The sequence below is a fragment of the Vicia villosa genome, linkage group LG1, assembly GCF_029867415.1.
Source record: "Vicia villosa cultivar HV-30 ecotype Madison, WI linkage group LG1, Vvil1.0, whole genome shotgun sequence".
In the NCBI taxonomy this organism is placed as follows: Eukaryota; Viridiplantae; Streptophyta; class Magnoliopsida; order Fabales; family Fabaceae; genus Vicia; species Vicia villosa.
In genome coordinates, this window is record NC_081180.1 from 59,812,706 (window position 1) to 59,825,562 (window position 12,857).

Sequence of the window (12,857 nt, forward strand, 5' to 3'; positions counted from 1 at the left end):
GCTTTCTCGATCATATTTGTCTTCTCTGCTGCCGTCAATTCTGCATTCATGGCTGCCTCTCCCTTCAACGCTTCCAAACAACCCTGCTGAACCAGCAGGGCTTTCATCTTCAAGCGCCACAGACCGAAATCATTCACTCCGGTGAACTTTTCAATCTCATACTTTGTTGAAGGCATCTTCTCCACGCTCACCGCACCAATTTGTTGTGAAAAACAATACCAATAACAAAGTATAATAGGGAATTAGGGAAGAGAATAAGAACACAAGAATTGGTTATAACTGCTATTCTTTTACTTTCTCTTAAAACAAGATTACAAGTTTACAAGAATAACAAATAACCTCTCTCACCCTAAATTAGGATTTGCAGCTTAGCAATGATGAGAGACTAGTATGCTATTTATAATAAAACCTAACATACTAACTAATGGGCTTTTTCAGCAAGGCCCATTACACAAGCCAACTTAATAAACAAGCTAACTTAACAAATTAGGGTTTAAACACTAAAACTTAATTTAACATGCTAACAACCCTAGCATCTTCGACATCTGCATGCTAGACCCATCTTCGACTACATCATGCACACTTCGACACCAGCATGTGAACAATCCTTCGACTTCATGCTTAACTCTGTTGAACTGTCGAACCAAGAAGCTACCCTTCGACAATACTAGAGTTCGATCCAATATCTCACATACACATTTATGTTACCTCTCTCCCACACGTGCCTAACAACATAGTGTGCATATAGAGGAAGTAGTGAAATTTCTTTGGGGCCTCCCAAAAAATTATCAGGTGCATCCGCATCAGGTTTGACTGTCGGATGTGGATTCACCAACATGTACAATAGCATGAACGGGAGCAGCAAGTGATTTATTATGAGTCGTAGAAACATGTCTACGGGAAGAGGATCCCTCAATAGTACAAAATGATTCTCTAGCAACTTGCGTCAATTTAGTTTTCTCTTGATACACTGAAGCATGTTAGGACAATTGGCCATGTATGCATCGTTGTTCGTCTGCCATTTTTCTTTAATAAAAAAAGAAAAGACATATCATAGTCAAATAAATGGAAACAATTATAAGCAAACAAAATGATAAATAGAGAAATCTGGATTATGTTATCCATACTAAGGGTTCAAATTTTGAAATTCGGATTACACGCAAATAGCAGAAATCAGACCAAACTTCAACCTTGGCCCTCAAATGTACCAAATTTACACTAAATCTGAGTAGGAATTGCATTTCAATCGGATGTAACATAATGTAGCTTAACTATAATCTATTAAATTATTAATGGAGTTACATGCATGAAAAATCATGAAAATCAAGGATGTGAATAACTTATAAAATGTGAGATATGAATGAGCTTAATTTGAATGAAAAATAGTAGAAGTTGACGAAGAGATTGGTTTAAATGAACATAAATATATATTGAGAGAAAAGTTGAAAAAATGTCGGATTCAACTAAGTGAATTATGTTTTGTTCTTGAGAGAAGTTGTTTCAAATGTAATGGAATATGGAGAAAAACCCTTCCTGCACACATTTAAGTGAGAGTGTCCAAAATTCAATCCCCAGACTTGAAATTCGATTTCAATCTTCAAACTTATTTTTTATTTGTGTTTGACATGATTCTAAAATTGAATTTATTGTATTTAGGATGTATCTGAATTTCAATTTTCAGATTCTAAATATATTTTTGAAATTTCATCAGTATAAGTAAATATAGTAGGAAATGCAATAAATAATTCCCTAAAATATGAATCCTATTTGTGAGTCACTTTCTAACCCACACCCATTAGTCTCGACTTGAGGGTTATTATTCCGTCACATCAGAAAAATAATACTACCTCCGTTCCTTTTTATAAGAGATAAGTTACTTTTTAGATTCATTGAATAACCAATGTATTTGGTCTTTTTATAGACTAGATAATAATCTAGCGTGTTGGTCTTTTATGAAATCCCCCCTTAAAAGTCATCACTCTCCAATTAGTGATGTTGATGAAACTTTATTTTCTAAATAATTTCAACTTAGTTTCTTTTCCTTTTTTTTACTTGTATAAAAAAATCTCTTAAAAATGATAAATCGTGAGAGAAAATTAAAATGGACAATATCTCACACTCTAACATAAGATCTTTTAAAAATGATAAACCGTGAGACAAAATTAAAAGACAATTTTCTCAAAATACCCCATGCATCTCTCAGACACCACCTAATTGTTAAAACTGCCCTCATGCTTATGTAGATGCATCTCTGGAAGCACCCTTTTTTTTGTTTAACATTGCTTTGTTCTGTAGATGCATCTACGGAAGTCTTTCGTATGTGGATCTACGGAAAGAGTTGGTGTTATAACTCGCGTCAGACCTTTCTCTCCCTCATTCTCTTCATTTCAAACTCAAACTCAAACTCTCCTCATACTCTCTCAACCCCAAACTATCTTTCCCCTACCTCAAAAGCGATATCAAGTTCGACTACGTTGTCAACATCAACTTCAAATCTCTTTCAAGTTCAAAGCAATATTTTAATCGATAAGTTTTTCGAATTTTTATTTAATTTAGAGTAGTTTTGAAATTGAATTAGAATGTGATATTTAGGAGTAGAAATGAATTGATAGGTTTAGAAATAGTGTTTAGAGACAATGTAGGTTTGTTTGACGTTTTAAACGGACGATCAAACCACCAAAAATAGAGTTTGTAGTGGCTAGACTGACTCAGACGCCATTGTTGCGTTTCTGAGTTTCAGTTGCTTCTGTAGATCCATTTACGGTAGAGATGGACATTGAGGCTTTCCGTAGATCTTTCTACGGAAGCACCCAATGTATTTGACAACTAACATGCTTCCGTAGGTCCATCTACGGAAGCACCCAAGGTTTTAGAAACTAACATACTTCCGTAGGTGCATCTACGGAAAGAGTATTTTTATTTTTAATTTCTTGTTTATTTATATTTATTGTTCATGTACGGTTACATATGCAGACATTATGACTCACGGGTCAGGTAGAGATATACACGCATCTGTGCAACGCGAACGGCCGCGTGTTATATCTCAGGTGACTGATAGAGCTGTTGTTCTACCTGATACACCCGCTCTAGCTAGGACTTCAACATTTGTCCCAGTTGAGGGGCTCTCAGTTGCTGTTTTAGTTCACACACCCGCTACAGTCGGACATTTTACACCGTCCCAGTTGAGGGACCTTCTCCGTCTACTACAACTTCACGGGGGCCCCGGGATGATGCGGAGGGTTCTTCACAGATGCCACCACCCCGCAGCCATCGTCGTGCCACGTCTTCAACTTCTATTCATGTGCCTGTGCCAATGACGTGCGATGCAGGATCTGCTATGCCACCTCCGCAGGGGCACGAGGATGAGCTGGTGCCAGAGCCTATATGGTACCCTGGGGGTCCTGTAGACGAATTCCTTTTGACAGGGTATGACGATCATGCAGCTAGGCGTATGGAGAGGTAAATTTTATTTGTTAATTACTATTTATTTTTGTCAGTTCTGACCTTGCTTATTACTAACCATTTGAATTGTTTAAAAATTTTAGAGTAGGGATCCCCAAAGGTTCTACAACCATGGGTGGAAGATTACAGATCTCGTACAGCCTGACGAGCCATGGTTTCAGGAGGTACTGGCAGCTTTAGGCATGCGGGACCTCTGTACGCTCGGCTACCATACTATACATAATTGTATGCTTGCGGCTTTTGTGGAGAGATGGCATCCTGAGACATCCCCATTTCATCTACCCCACAGTGAGATTATCTCACCCTAAATGATGTGACATGCCTATTTCATCTATCTATCAGGGGTACCCTCCTTTGTCACAGTAGGCTGACAAAGGCGGAAACTCAAGAGATGCTGATTACAGAGTTAGGGCTGATTCTGATGACGCCCTTGAGGAGGTGGAGAGGACACGACGGGCCCACATCAAGTTTAGCTTCCTGCATAGACAGTATGCTGCGGAGATCACTGCGGCACAACAGGCTAAGGGGGACGAGTTGGAGCAGGCTACACACAGAGAGCGGGCGCTGAGATGCTACTTCCTATTTTTGATAGGCACTCAGCTCTTTGTGGACACGAGCTCAACGTACACAGACGTCCCCTACCTGACGTACTTATCGGATATAGCACGTATCCACGAGTACAATTGGGGAGCGACTGTACTGGCGTACAGTTACCACAGACTTGGAGAGGGATGCATGTGGAAGGCAAGGACAGTTGCAGGCAGCTGTACTCTTTTGGTGGTAACAATCTTATACTCTTCTATTTTTTTGATAGTACTATAAAATAACCGTGTTTTATTTCAGGGTTGGATACTACAACACTTCCCAGACATTATTGGCGGGGGAGAGGTAGAGTAGTACACAGAGGTCATGCCGTGTGCCAGTGCTTTCACTCCCTTAGAGGGAACCAGGTGTCTGATTCCTACAGGCGCGGTCTTGACTGGATGGCCACGGAGGACATCAAGTACTGCTGCTATGATGAGCACCAGGAGATGGTTCCGTTTGACGAGATAACTCTATATTCTAGATGGTTGGCCGCCAGCTCGACCATTGTTGTACGCTATCTTCCGGAGCGCGTCATGCGTGAGTTTGGATATGAGCAGACGATACCCCGCGATCCTACTGTCTCAGCTCCTATCGCCATGACCCGCAAGCAGTTAGATGAGGTCTTTGCAGACTGGGAGCATCACATGGTCCCTGAGGAGGCACGGGCGACGAGAGTAGAGCACGACTGGAGCTGTGCCGAGGGGTACATCTCTTGGTACTATAGAGTCTCACACTCATACATGTTTCCAGCTGCAGAGGGAGGTCCGTCCAGACCGGCCCACAAGGAGATTCTCCGTACGCATCAGGCTCAGTTGGATCACACTCAGGATCTTCTACCTCTGTATCGTCAGATAGCTGACAGGGGCATCATAGCCATTATAGAGGGTTTATTCCCTGAGGGGACTGCTTCTAGGCGTGTGCTAGATGATATGATCAGGCTGGCAGAGAGTGCATTTCTGTACTGTCGACATCGTGCCAGGACCCGTGAGACACTTGATGCTAGGGGTAGAGCCAGCAGAGCCCTTGGTGGACTCGGAGTGGATGGTACGCAAGATGACACTTGGCATACTCAGTAATTATATTAGATGATCTATTTATATTTAAATTTTGTATGTATTTGATGATGTACTCGACACTTTGACTTTCATTATTTATATATAGTATTTTTATTGGTCTACCTACTGTTGTCTTTTTAGCGGTGTATATTTATGAACAATAAAGCAACAAGAAAACATTGGATGATCTACAATACATTCAAAAAATTCAAAAAATAGTATACTGTTTTGTAGATGGATCTACGGAAGTACCTTTGTTCCAAAAACATTGGGTGCTTCCGTAGATGCATCTACGGAAGGAATCAATTTTTTTTTTCAAAATATGGAATGCTTCTGGATGTGTATCTACGAAAACTGTGGACAAAATTGAAATTTTACGTGGTGTGTAAGATAACTAACTAGGGGTGTTCACGGGCCGGTTTGGTTCGGTTTTGAGAGAATCCGATATCCAAACCGATTAAAATTATATGGATTGGTTTGGATTGGATTTGTAATTTTTGCGATAAAGTCCAAACCAAACCGAACCGAGAAACAACAGGTTGGTTTGAGTTGAATTGATCGCGTAGATAAACAATGCAAAAATATTTGAAAAAAATAATTTATTTATGAAAATTAATTTTTTATAATAATATAATAAATAGTATCAATAGTGTTGAATTGTAAATATTAAACTAGCATTTGTATCCTAATAGATTAAAAAGATCTAACAAGAACAATATCTAACATAAAAGCTTTTGAATCTATAATTAATTAGTTGAGTTAGTATGATAATGATTGTGTTGCATAATTCTACGCTCAATTACCATAATACACTAATAATTTTCCAATAACTAATTAAAATTACATAACTTATCCCAATATAACATTTCACTTTTTTCTTGTTGAATTTAAATGTTTGGTAGTAATTTTTATGGTAATTAATTATGATTGGTTTGAGTTGAGTTTGGGGGTAGAAAATTGTAAATCCGATGTCCGAACCAATTGTAATTGGATTTCATTGATTTGGTTCGGTTCTTGCCCGAACTGAAAAAATGTTCAACCCAAAAACTATGATTTGGTTTGAATTGTGGTTTGATTCGGATTTACCCGAACCAATCAACACCCCCTAAAGATAACCATTGGTGGGTTGAGAAACTTTCAAATTAAAATATGCTGCCTACTTGACTTCGAAATATATCTGAAGCTAAATAATAAAAAAATAATATAAAGCAAACAAAAAGAATTACTAAAAAAAATAAAATTAACGAAGAAAAAAAAAAAAAAGTCAACAAAGAAAAGCAAATAATAAAAAAAAACGGAAATCACTATGTCACTATCTTCCCTTCAAAAAGACGCATACTAACTCGAATTCCCTCCTTACCTTCCCTTTCAGCATTCTTTCGATCCGTTCGCAAGTTACGAACCATAACTCGGATCCAGACTCGTTTCACTAACCCGAGTCACCAACTCATGATGTCACGCACATTTACTCTCCTCATCCTATTCCTACACACTCTGCATCTCGTTCCTTCGACCATCGCCGCCGATGCCGAATTCCTCCGTAACCGCCACCATGACTCTCGTCCCGCCATGGTCCTTCCTCTATTCCTCACCACTCCCAATTCATCCACGTCAGCGCTCGATCCTCGTCGCCAGCTTCACGGATCGGAATCCAAACGCCACCCTAACGCTCGCATGAGACTCCACGATGATCTCCTCCTCAACGGGTAAACTTCTCATCATCATTGCACGCATTTCGTTATTCTGACGATTTCGTAGATTTGAGATTAATATTTTTTTTTGTTGAATTATTATTGATCTGTGTAGGTATTATACAACGCGGCTTTGGATCGGTACTCCTCCGCAGATGTTTGCTCTTATTGTTGACACGGGGAGTACTGTTACATATGTTCCGTGCTCCACCTGCGAACAATGTGGCAGACATCAGGTAACGATTCATTTCATGTGTGTGCATAGGTTGATTCTATATGCTGTTTTTTCTGATGGACACGGATGCTTCTTGCCTTAACTTGGTAAACTGTGTAGTTGAAAATGGAAATTACTTTGTGCAAAAGAATTGTTGTTTGGTTGTTGATGTCATGAATTGTATCAGCGGTTATGAAAATACCTGCATTGCTAGGCTCTAGGGTGTTTATAGGATAGTTTGGTGTGTTGTCGGGGATCGGAGGGTGCTTGGTAAGAGTAAAAAAACTAAAAATTGAAAGGTGTAAAATGGAAGAGTAAATATTGATAGGATAGTCGTTAGTCGGACTCATTCTATGGGTTGAACTTGAAGGTGATACTAGTATGGATGTGTTTACTCCTCTAACTCTAATTGTCTGATTGATGCTTAAATTCACCCTTCTCTTTTGGAGTTGTGAGAGAGAGAGAGAGAGACAAGGCACTTAAGTTATCACATAAGATTTTTGGAGTTTGGTGCTTGACCCCGAGCTCTTGCAATAGAGACTGCCGCCACAAGATCTCTGCAGTAGCCTGATGCAGACTTCAATACTCTGCTTCAGCACTGGACCTGGCAACTAGTGTTTGCTTCTTAGCCCACCAGGATACTAGATTAGGAAAAATATAGATACAAGCCCCTGAAGTGGACCTCCTATCATCTGGGTCAAAGGCCCAGTCAGCATAACAAAAACCAGTAATGGTGTTAGGGGTTGTTAGGCTAACTGGTGCAAGTAGTAAACCATGGTTAACTGTCCCTTGTAGATATCTGAGTATCCTCTTTAAAAGCATATCAGGTGACTGGATGCTAAGTAAAAAAAGAAATTTATAATATGGTTTATTTGATAATTTATATATTCATTAAACTTATTAAATAAACAGTAATTTAATTTGATGTCTTTGCCTCTTCAAGATCTTGAAGTCCTGGATCCATTAACTTTATTGAAGGCCATCATCCATTATAGACTTTCAAATATAATCAGAATAAATGAAGGTTATATATTTTCATAAAAAGAAATACTAGTGAAGTCTTAATAAAAGCTGATATAGTTGAACATGATATGCTAAGTTAAATGCTTTGAAAAGATTCCTCTAACCTATTTGGTTTATGCTCTTATTGATGCAGTAGAATAATCATGTTTCCCCTGTGTTACTCAATACCATCAATTTCACGGTGGAAGAGATGTAAAAGATTAGTTTTATTTAAAAATTTTACTGTGTAAAAAATTCAAAACTTGTACCTATGGATGTGTAAATTGTTAATTGTCCTAATTAGCTCAAGTATATTTGATTTGTTTCTGCTTTGCTTAAACAGGATCCAAAGTTTCAGCCAGACTTGTCAAGCACCTACCACCCTGTCAAATGCTCAATAGATTGCAACTGTGACGATGACAGGCTGCAATGTGTGTATGAGAGACAGTATGCTGAAATGAGTACTAGCAGTGGTGTCCTCGGAGAGGATGTCATATCCTTTGGAAATCAGAGTGAGCTTGCGCCGCAGCGTGCTGTTTTTGGCTGTGAAAATGTTGAGACTGGCGATCTTTATAGTCAGCATGCTGATGGCATTATGGGTTTGGGCCGAGGAGATCTTAGTATCATGGATCAGCTGGTTGACAAAAATTTGGTGAGTGACTCATTCTCACTATGCTATGGTGGAATGGATGTTGGTGGGGGTGCAATGGTTCTAGGTGGCATATCTCCCCCATCAGACATGGTCTTTGCAAACTCAGATCCTGTGCGCAGGTTTGTATTTCCAAGTTCTTATATTGTGAAGATGAGATGTAATGCATTTTCACAACAAATGCATTTTATTAATCTCACACATTTACTCTAGTTTCGGGGTGGCGACAGTCCCTATTACAATATTGATTTGAAGGAGATACATGTTGCGGGGAAGCGACTGCCTCTAAAACCAAGTGTTTTTGATGGAAAACATGGAACAGTCTTGGATAGTGGTACAACTTATGCATACCTACCAGAAGAAGTATTTCTTGCTTTTAAAGAAGCTGTAAGTTCTTTTATAAATATTTTCATAAAAGCTTTTGAATTTCATTTTTCAATCTCGCCTGCCATTTTGTTTACACCTTTAAATTTAATTTATTGTCAATATTTGAGTCTCGTGTTATCATGCATGGAGCTAAAATAAATTGAAACTTGTGAGGACCCACTTCTGCAAGCTATTGTTGGTGAAACTATTTACGATATTGCTGCTGAACAAATTCTGGCCTTGCAAAGTTATAAGTGGAATTGAAGGATTTCAACACATTTAATTTTTTTCCCTATGATATTCCTTATGAATTTGTTGGAGATTTATCTGATTCACTTGTATTCTGAGGAGTTTGTTTTTAGTTTCCCCAATACTATTAAAATCTTTGCATGTAAGGCTGGATATAAATATTGTAAGTTTTTGGTTGGTTTCTCTAATACATGATGTAGGTTTGCTGCCAAATTTCGGATGCCAACCTTTGTGTTTGTTTTTTTAGGCTTCTAAAGATTGATGTTGTTCATAGTTTTTCTGAAAATTTTCATCTGATTGCATAGATGATCCATGAATCATTGTTGGCTTTCTTCATTTAAATGAACAGAATGCGTGCCTATACTCTTACTGTTAATTGTGGACTTCATCAATGGTGTCTTTATTTGTGGTCCCAAAAACACCAGATCTGAAGTATTTCATTTTGCTTTTATAGTGGGTTCCTTTAACGTTTATTTTCTTTTATTTCAAGTTAAAATGACAACAAAGTTGTATCTTATCGAACTGATAATTTTGATCAGTGGATCTTCCCTAAAGCCCGAAGATGCCACGGCACCCCTTAAATAAACATTTTTTTGAGGAAGTCTTATGTTGTCACAAGATTTAGGCATACCATTTAGTCACAATAAAGAAAATAGGTAGAAGAAGAAGAAAGAATGAAATGATGTGTATTTTAAAAATAGTTAAATGGCATGTATTGATTTTTAGGTGTGTCCAAATGTTTTTTATTTGTGTTGATGTTATTTTAAATATTTGATAAAAATATATACGATTTTTATGAGTTTAAATTATAATATTTTAGGGCAAGCACCGCCACTGACTTCAATTTACTTATCTGTTTGCAGATTGTGAAGGAACTTCAATCTTTCAATCAAATCAGTGGTCCAGATCCAAATTATAATGATTTATGTTTTTCTGGTGCTGGAATGTATGTCTGTAAAATCAAGAGTTCATATCACTTTATTATTTCAGTTTAACTAACAGTTTGGGTTTACTTGTATTTCAGTGATGCCTCACAATTCTCTAAAAACTTTCCAGTGGTTGACATGGTGTTTGGAAATGGTCAAAAGTACTCTCTGTCACCTGAAAATTACATGTTCCGGGTAGTTATACAAGATCATTTGTATATTTAATTGTGTTTAAGGCTGGTGCAATTATTTTATAAAATAAATTTTACTGATTTTATTACCCCTACTTTCATGGGCAAATCTTTTGTGAAGCATTCAAAAGTAAGAGGTGCATATTGTCTGGGAATTTTTCAAAATGGAAAGGATCCAACTACTCTTTTAGGAGGTAACTTCATTACTTTTGGTTACTTTGTGCCATTTCATGTTTTGCCTTAATGTGAAATAATGTTCCTCTCTAAGTTTGTGTTATGTAGTGTGGGATAGGTTTCTACAATACTTCAGTTAATCAGTGATTATTCCCATGTCTTTTTTCTTTTGCGTAGGTATCATAGTCCGAAACACTCTTGTTATGTATGATCGTGAGCAGACAAAAATTGGTTTTTGGAAAACCAACTGCGCTGAGTTATGGGAAAGACTGCAGATATCCATGGCCCCACCACCAGTGATTCCAAATACAGAAGCAATAAATTCTACCAAATCAGTGGGGCCCTCAGTTGCTCCATCCGTTTCACAACATAGGATACCTGCAGGTATCATAAGCTTCTCGTCTTCTATTTAGAAGTGTATTTGGAGACACAGTCTCTTAACATATCTCAGGGGTGTTGTATGTCTCAGAAACATAGTTCATCATGCTTTTTATTTGTCGCTGAAACTAGTGGAATCTCTTTCAATGTATATGTTTATTGCTGACTGACATGATTTAATCAATTTAATACACAGGTACATTCCAAATTGCACAAATAACAATAGCACTTTCATTTAACATAAGCTACGGGGATATGAAGCCTCACCTTACTGAATTAGCTGGACTAATAGCTCGTGAGTTAGATGTTAATACTTCCCAGGTTAGAATTTAGAAAATAGTTACTATGTTGCAAACATTTCATAGTATAATTACAACTTCATGTTTGATTAACATATGCATGTATTTAGGTTGCTAATTGGGTGGTTAGGAGGTTTCATATTGTGGTAGACGTTCCTAAGTTTAAAATTCCAAGTCATGATGCAAACTTTCCAAAATGTCTATATAAACCATGCATTTTCTGTATTTTTTTTTCCGATGTGATACGTTTTATGGTTATTCTTTGATAAATTGGTAATGACACTTTGGTGGATGTCCACAGATCCAGTTACTGAATTTTACCTCTTCTGGAAATGATTCTCTCTCTAGATGGGCCATAACCCCGAGGCCACATGCTGATTACTTTTCTAACACCACTGTACTGGTAAGTTGACATTTGTGCATCTGCATTTGTTTGGAGACTTCCCATATGACTGTGATTTCTATGTGCAGAGTATAATTGGACGGCTTGAACACCACATGAAACTTCCTGATACCTTTGGAAGTTATAAGTTGATTGATTGGAATGTTGAACCTCCATCAAAAAGGTAAGTTTATTCGTGAATGGAAAAATGCTTTAAATTTGTAAAATTATTACTTCCTCTTAGAATTGTGGTTGAGCCTAATTCAATCTTACGAAAGTGGCTTGTAAGCCCCCACTTATGAACATATTTTCAGGCCATACCGGACAGGTTACAACACCTATGGTTGAGCCTAACACAATCTTACAAAAGTGGCTTGTGAGCCTAAAATATTCTCCTACCCAGGTTACAACAACTTTTACAATTATGGGCTTATGTCGGTCTCACCCTTTTTATTACCACGTCATCATTGGGGTGACAGAAGTGTATGGGGGTGTATTGTTGAATAGAATTAGGTTGGATGAGAAAAAGCATTGTTTAAAGAGAATGTTTTAACTTACTTCCACAACCTTTCACATGTTTAGAAATTAGAATAAGTTTTCTAATATTGAATCAAATGCCTATGGTGAGACAGTGTCTATCCCAAAATTTCTCATTATTGAATTCAACATGTCTACAACCACTTGAGATATTAACATGCTTTTCTGAAACTATTCAGGAATTGGTGGCAGCGATATTACATGGTTGTGGGTTTGGTTCTTCTGCTTACATTGCTTCTAGGATTATCAATTTATGGAATATTCTTAATTTGGAAAAAAAGACAGCAAAGTGAGCATTCATACAAGCCTGTTGATGCGGCTGTTTCTGAGCAAGAACTCCAGCCATTATAAGCTAAGTTTATGAGAATGCTGCTTCATATCATGCTTCATTAGTCTCAGTAGCATATTCAGTTGCTATCAAAAGCAGTTTATGCAAACCTTAGTCACTGAGCTGCTCAAGTTTTTTATTTGAAAGAAATCAGAATGTCCACAATATACAGTGTTCATTGAACCCTGGCAAAGGTACATAAAGAACTCTAGATATTCTATCATCTGTAAAGGAATTTTGGTTGTGAATATTGTAATATACCGGGGAATCAAAGGTTAAAATACAATTTCCATATACTGTAATTTTTTACATTTCACTTAACCTGTTTTGTTTACCGATAAATGTTCATACTTGCTACCTTTTGCCTTT

The 12,857-nt window shown here is 37.5% G+C and overlaps 1 protein-coding gene across 1 annotated transcript; it reads left to right on the forward strand.

Annotated features, from left to right (window-relative positions):
• Positions 1–6,409: 6,409 nt before the first annotated feature.
• Positions 6,410–12,857, forward strand: LOC131639060 (aspartic proteinase 36-like). The gene is made up of 12 exons (XM_058909577.1): positions 6,410–6,808; positions 6,909–7,029; positions 8,353–8,780; positions 8,889–9,045; positions 10,137–10,219; positions 10,298–10,394; positions 10,512–10,584; positions 10,742–10,948; positions 11,139–11,263; positions 11,543–11,644; positions 11,713–11,807; positions 12,340–12,857. The coding sequence occupies exons 1-12, from the start codon at positions 6,552–6,554 to the stop codon at positions 12,509–12,511; spliced, it is 1,917 nt and encodes a 638-aa protein (XP_058765560.1). The 5' UTR covers positions 6,410–6,551; the 3' UTR covers positions 12,512–12,857.

Coding starts and splice junctions, on each gene's coding strand:
- LOC131639060 (XM_058909577.1), top strand. CDS start 6,552: ATGATGTCACGCACATTTACTCTCCTCATCCTATTCCTACACACTCTG. Junction 10,220..10,297: donor TGTTTTTCTGGTGCTGGAAT/GTATGTCTGTAA, acceptor CTTGTATTTCAG/TGATGCCTCACAATTCTCTA. Junction 10,949..11,138: donor ACAACATAGGATACCTGCAG/GTATCATAAGCT, acceptor TTTAATACACAG/GTACATTCCAAATTGCACAA.